This window comes from Oncorhynchus mykiss, chromosome 10 (assembly GCF_013265735.2).
Source record: "Oncorhynchus mykiss isolate Arlee chromosome 10, USDA_OmykA_1.1, whole genome shotgun sequence".
In the NCBI taxonomy this organism is placed as follows: Eukaryota; Metazoa; Chordata; class Actinopteri; order Salmoniformes; family Salmonidae; genus Oncorhynchus; species Oncorhynchus mykiss.
This window is the reverse complement of record NC_048574.1, coordinates 85,891,884-85,898,810: the sequence shown is the minus strand read 5'-3', so window position 1 is coordinate 85,898,810 and position 6,927 is coordinate 85,891,884. Positions and strand designations below refer to the sequence as shown.

The window sequence follows — 6,927 nt, the reverse complement described above, 5'->3', positions numbered from 1 at the left end:
ATGACTCACCTCTGAATGTGTTGGTCAACTATCTGACACAGGGTCACTGAGGAGGAGGAGTAAACCCAAAACCCAGGATAGAGGGGTTCAGTGAACGTGGTGAGTTCTGTGTGAAGGTGTGTCAGTGTACCAGAGGAGAACACACTATAGAAGGACAAAGTACCAGCTGGCCAGTCCAGATACACTCCAACTCTGTTAGAAACAGGACCAGAGATGGATCTGTTGACTCCAGCATGGTTAAATTCATAACCACTATGAGAGCAGTATAAACACCAGGACTTCCTATTGCGTCCAATCCTACGGTCATCCTCCCATCCCTTCCTCTTCATTTTTTGTACACCACACCAAAGTCAGCCCCGGTACCAACCCTCTCCACCTCCCAGTAATAACAACCTCCAGATAAGCCTTCTCTGCAGAGAACTTGGAAATTATAATTAATGGGTATTGAAGGGTATTGAACTTGGGGACGACAGTCAAATCTTTCTGGATGGTCTTCATAATGCTGCTTCTCCACCACCCGAGTCACCTTCCTGTTCCCCTCAGACAGTATCAGGTATGGGTTTGCTGTATTTGGGTCCAGGGTGAGATGACAGGCATCTGTAGACAAAAGGAGAGTTTAATCAAACCACATCTTCACATAAAATGTTGTTTTGTAGGTACAGAACAAGTATTGATTAGTTACTATGTTACTATAGTTCTGAATATACAGTTAATTAGGATTGAAGAGACTTACATTTCCTCGGCCCTGATTTCAGCCTGCACTCTCCACCATGATCCACACTGTAGGAGAAACAGGTTATTGACTGACAAAGACCTAATAAAGCAGTCAACATTTAAACCATATTGTTGTGTTCTGGTGCACTATCCCAGTTCATTACTATCCTACCTACTGCATACAGAACGGAGTACAGTTCATTACTAGAGATATACAGGTATTCTATCCTAGCTACTGCATACAGAACAGAGTACAAATCAATACTAGAGACATACAGGTATTATATCCTACATACTGCATACAGAACAGAGTACAATTTATTACTAGAGACATACAGGTATTCTATCCTACCTACTACATACAGAACAGAGTAAAATTCCAACAGGATATCAGAGATGCAGAAGAAGAGTATTCATGTGGTGATGATGTATGCTGTGTTGGAGTGCTCAGCCTGCTGGGGATGTATGCTGTGTTGGAGTGCTCAGCCTGCTGGGGATGTATGCTGTGTTGGAGTGCTCAGCCTGCTGAGTAAACTTCCCCTTAATTCTACCATCATGTCCTCATGTTACTGACCCTACTACACTACATATGACACAACCGCTGCTCACATTATTGGGACATTTTTTCTGACTTACTTCAGCTTCAGTTTATATGTGTGATCCACCAGAGCAGCTGAAAGCAGTCCCCCTGCAGAGACTCCTGGGTGATTGTAGCTCAGGTCCAGCTCTTTCAGGTGGGAGAGGTTTGACCTCAGAGCTGAAGACAGAGCAGCACAGCCCTCCTCTGTGACCAGACAGCCAGACAGCCTACAGAGAGACACAACAGCGGTCTAGGTTGATGTACTGGTGTCAATAATCTTGTAGGACACCCATATATTTGTCCATGACACAAACATTGTGATGAAATATTAGATTATTTGTTTAACTCAGCTCAGTACAGACCTGACTGAAACAGCTGTACTTACCCCAGTGTGTGTAGTTTACAGTCTGGATCCTCCAGTCCAGCAGACAGCAGTGTAACTCAGCTCAGTACCGACCTGACTGAAACAGCTGTACTTACCCCAGTGTGTGTAGTTTACAGTCTGGATCCTCCAGTCCAGCAGACAGCAGTGTAACTCAGCTCAGTACCGACCTGACTGAAACAGCTGTACTTACCCCAGTGTGTGTAGTTTACAGTCTGGATCCTCCAGTCCAGCAGACAGCAGTGTAACTCAGCTCAGTACCAACCTGACTGAAACAGCTGTACTTACCCCAGTGTGTGTAGTTTACAGTCTGGATCCTCCAGGCCAGCAGACAGCAGTGTAACTCAGCCCAGTACCAACCTGACTGAAACACCTGTACTTACCCCAGTGTGTCTAGTTTACAGTCTGGATCCTCCAGTTCAGCAGACAGCAATGTAACTCCTGAGTTCTGCAGGTCATTGTCTCTCAGCTGCAGCTGTTTCAGTTGTGAGTTGGGTGAACTCAGGACTGAGGCCAGATCTGAACAGCAACCCTCTGTCAGACCACACTGACCTAGACTAGGGGGCAGAAGAACACATGATTAACACATGTTTAAAACATCCACATAATAACTCATACTGAAGATAGTTAACTCACACTAGTGTCTGTATGTTGCAGAGTGGACTGGTTAGTCCAACACAGAGCAGCTCCACTCCTCTGTCTCCCAGGTCATTGTAGCTGAGGTCCAGTTCTCTCAGGGGGGAGTTTGGTGTCTGCAGAGCTGAGGTCAGAGTCTCACAGGATTTATATGTGAGTTTACAGCCATCCAGTCTGGAGAGATGAGATAATCTGTTAGATATACAAATCCTTCATTATAATGATACTGTAAACTTCAACTCAATAACAGAACTTACAGTGCTCTCTTGCAGGTTTTCACTACTGGCAGCAACCTCTGATAACCTTCCTCTGATGTGTTGTATGTCTTCAGGTCAAACTCCTCCAGCACCTCCTCTGACATCAGTAACAGGTAGGCCAGGGCTGAACATTGGTCAGGTTTTAGTCTTGTTGCTGAAAGAGTTCCTGATCGCAGGGAGGTCTGCATGTCTTCAACTAGAGTGTTGGCACCAAGTTCATTCAGACAGTGGAACAAGTTGATGATCCTTTCTGGTGAGGATTCCTCCTTGATCTTGTATGAAAGGTACCTGACAGTTCTCTCAACTGTTTCCTCATTGGTCTGTGTTGTCCTTCCTGTCTGTGTCAGAAGGCCTCGTAACAGATTCTGATTGGACTCCAGTGAGAGACCCAGAAGGAAGCGGAGGAACAGGTCCAGGTGTCCATTCTCACTCTTCAAGGCCTGGTCCACTTCTCTCCTGTGTAAGTCAGACAACTGGATTGACTCCTCTTCATCGTCATCATCATAATCCTCCTCCTCATCATCTTCCTCCTCCTCCTCATCATCACAATCTTCATCATCAGTAGTGACTGCTTTGGGGGGGAAAACACTTTCCTCCTTGCCCAGACATGATTCTAAAGCATGCACTGCTGCTAGAAACTCCTGAATGCTCAGATGCACAAAGCTGTAGACCTTCTCTTGGTACAGCCCAGATTCTTCTTTAAAGATCTCTGTACACAATGCTGAGTACTCTGATGCCTCTGTGACATCAAGGCCACACTCTCTCAGGTCCTCCTCATAGAAGATCAGGTTGCCCTTCTGCAGCTGTTGGAAAGCCAGCTTTGCCAGTTTCAGGATCATCTCTTTGTCTGACTGAGACAGTTCCTTTGGGTTTGTCTCTGTGGCTTTGTTGTACTTCTTGTTCTTCGCAATGTTTGGATGAGAATGAAGTGTGAGTACATCTGGGTCAGAGTTTTGGGGACTTCATCCTTCTCTGCCTCTTTCAGCATCATCTCAAGGACAGTGGCTGATATCCAACAGAAGACTGGCATGTGGCACATGATGTGGAGGCTCCTTGATGTCTTCATGTGTTTGATGATTTCATTGGCCAGATTCTGATCTGTGATTTTCTTCCTGAAATACTCCTCCTTTTGTGGATCATTGAACCCTCGTACCTCTGTCATCTGGTCAACACACTCAGGGGGGATCTGATTGGCTGCTGCAGGCCTTGAGGTTATCCAGAGGAGCGCACAGGGAAGCAGATTCCCCTTGATGAGGTTTGTCAGCAGCACGTCCACTGAGGTTGGCTTCATGACATCACAGCACTTCTCATTGTTTTTGAAGTCTAGAGGAAGTCGACACTCATCCAGACCATCAAAAATGAAAACAGCTTTGGTTTTACTATCTTCAATGCTGTCAATCTCTTTCAGCTCTGGGAAGTAATGGGAAAGAAGTTGCATCAGACTGTATTGGTCCTTTTTCAGGTTCAGATCACGGAAAGGAAGAGGAAACATGAAATGAACGTCCTGATTTGCTTTTCCCTCTGCCCAGTCAAGGATGACCTTCTGCACAGAGACTGTTTTTCCAACACCAGCGATTCCTTTGGTCAGCACAGTTCTGATTGGTTTGTCTTGTCCAGGTAAAGGCTTGAAGATGTCGTTGCATTTGATTGGTGTCTCTTGTGTGGTTTGTTTATTGGATGCCATCTCTATCTGTCTAACCTCATGTTCATTATTGAGCCCTCCACTTCCACCCTCTGTGATGTAGAGCTCTGTGTAGATGTCCTTGAACAAACTTTGGTTTCCATGGTGTCCAATTCCTTCAGATATGTGTTGATACTTGTGTTTCAGTTTAGCCTTAATGTCTTGTTGGACTGTCAGCAGAGTTTGACCTGTAGGAAAACAATGAGAGTTGGGACTCATAAGTTTGTGTGTGTGTTTTATAATGGCCTTTGTACCGTTCTTTGTGATATTGTATAAAACACAGTCTTACTTCTTATGTCCAAAAGGTTGTGTGTGATCTTTAATACATCCTCACTGTCCAAACTCTCCACTTCCTTATTGTCATCTGGTAATGGTTCCTGGCTGAAAGCAGGTGGCTGATCACTCTTCATTGATAGCAGGCTGGTTGTAGATGTTTCTGCTCTGGGCTTCTGGACACTGAACAAAACAGGGAGACAGATCACCTCAACAATATCACATCAATACCTAATCTACTTCCTTTTAACAACTGTATAATGGAACTTCAAGAAGTTCTGATGTTTCTTTTAAAGCTACAGTCTGCAATTGGTAAATCCATTTTTGGCCATTTAAATGAATGATATAGACCTCCATTTTATGTCATTTGTGAACACTTTTCTGTATATTTTACATGTAATCTCTTACCTCTTAGAACTGGTGTCTTGAGTCATTTTAGAGGCAGTGTTCTCCTCTCTCTCCCCAGAGAGACTCATTTTAGAGGCAGTTGTCTCTTCTCTCTCCCCAGAGAGACTCATTTTAGAGGCGGTGGTCCCCTCCTCTCTCTCCCCAGAGAGACTCATTTTAGAGGTGGTGGTCCCCTCTCTCTCCCCAGAGAGACTCATTTTAGAGGCAGTGGTCTCTTCTCTCTCCCCAGAGAGACTCATTTTAGAGGCAGTGGTCCCCTCCTCTCTCTCCCCAGAGAGACTGGTTTTAGATGTAAGTCACAGCTCACTCAGCTGCAATAAGAAATAGCAGAACAGTTAATATTTCTGAACATTGTTGAAGAACCATTAGCTTCTTATGGCTGAGATCCCGTTAACGGGATCGATATGACAACAGCCAGTGAAAGTGCAGGGCACCAAAAACAGAAATCTCATAATTCAAATTCCTCAGACATACAAGTATTTTACACCATTTTAAAGATCAACTTGTTAATCCCACCACAGTGTCCGATTTCAAAAAAGGCTTTAAGACGAAAGCACACCAAACGATTATATTAGGTCTGCACCTAGTCACAGAAAAACACAGCCATTTCCTAACCAAGCAGAGGAGTCACAAAAAGCAGAAAGAGATCAAATGAATCACTAACCTTTGATGATCTTCATCAGATGACACTCATAGGACTTCATGTTATACAATGCATGTATGTTTTGTTCAACAAAGTTCATATTTATATCCAAAAATCTCAGTTTACATTGGCGCTATATGTTCAGTAATGAGCCACATCAATTTACAGAAATACTCATAATAAACATTGATCAAATATACAACTATTATACATGGAACTTTAGACAAACCTATGCTTAATGCAACCGCGGTGTCAGATTTTTTAAAAATCTTTACGGAACAAGCACACCATGCAATAATCTGAGTACAGCGCTTAGAGACCAAAACAACCATACAGATATCCGCCATGTTGTGGAGTCAAAAGAAGTCAGAATAGTATTATAAATGTTCACTTACATTTGATGATCTTCATCAGAATGTACTCCCAGGAATCCCAGTTCTATAATAAATGTTTGATTTGTTAGCTAAAGTCCATTTATGTCCAAATACCTCCTTTTTTGCACGTTTAGTACACAATCCAAACTCGCGATGCGCAGGCAAGTCCAGGCAAAAGTTCAGACGAGAAGTCATATTACAGTTTGTAGAAACATGTCAAACGAAGTATAGAATCCATGTTTAGGATGTTTTTATCATAAATCTTCAATAATGTTCCAACCGGAGAATTCCTTTGTCTGTAGAAATGCAATGGAACAGAGCTAACTCTCACGGGAGCGCGCGAGACTGAGCTCGTGGCACTCTGCCAGACCCCTTACTCAATCAGCTCCCACCCCCCCCACCCCTTCACAGTAGAAGCATCAAACAAGGTTCTAAAGACTGTTGACATCTAGTGGAAGCCTTAGGAAGTGCAATATGACCAAAATTCCACTAATATACATATACATATACATACACATACATATATACATACATACATACACATATATATATATATATATATATATATATACATATACACACACACGATAGGCAAAGAGTTGAAAAACTACAAACCTCAGATTTCCCACTTCCTGGTTGGATTTTTTCTCTGGTTTTTGCCTGCCATATGAGTTCTGTTATACTCACAGACATGATTCAAATCGTTTTAGAAACTTCAGAGTGTTTTCTATCCAAATCTACAAATCATATGCATATATTAGCAACTGGGCCTGAGTAGCGGGCAGTTTACTCTGGGCACCTTATTCATCCAAGCTACTCAAAACTGCTCCCAGCCATAAGAAATGTAACAACGCATTTACTGTCTGAGGTCAAATAGTAAAATCACACTTTTTGTATTCAAACATACACAGTCCAATATGTTATTCATTTGATTTGACTTTGATCCCCATTAGCTGACTCCATAACAACAGCTAGTCTA

At 43.0% G+C, this 6,927-nt stretch overlaps 1 protein-coding gene across 1 annotated transcript in view; it reads right to left on the bottom strand.

The window, feature by feature from the left end:
• LOC118966668 (protein NLRC3-like) overlaps window positions 1-4,957 on the bottom strand; it is a 56,754-nt gene extending 51,797 nt beyond the window's left edge. The window contains exons 1-8 of the mRNA XM_036989417.1: window positions 4,932-4,957; window positions 4,540-4,706; window positions 3,607-4,438; window positions 2,570-3,529; window positions 2,313-2,486; window positions 2,060-2,233; window positions 1,351-1,521; window positions 734-780 (exon numbers count right to left, since the gene is read on the bottom strand). Of these exons, the coding sequence (XP_036845312.1) occupies window positions 734-780; window positions 1,351-1,521; window positions 2,060-2,233; window positions 2,313-2,486; window positions 2,570-3,529; window positions 3,607-4,438; window positions 4,540-4,706; window positions 4,932-4,957 (2,551 nt within the window). The remainder of the gene's footprint in view (window positions 1-733; window positions 781-1,350; window positions 1,522-2,059; window positions 2,234-2,312; window positions 2,487-2,569; window positions 3,530-3,606; window positions 4,439-4,539; window positions 4,707-4,931) is intronic.
• Between the last annotated feature and the right edge of the window lie 1,970 nt (window positions 4,958-6,927).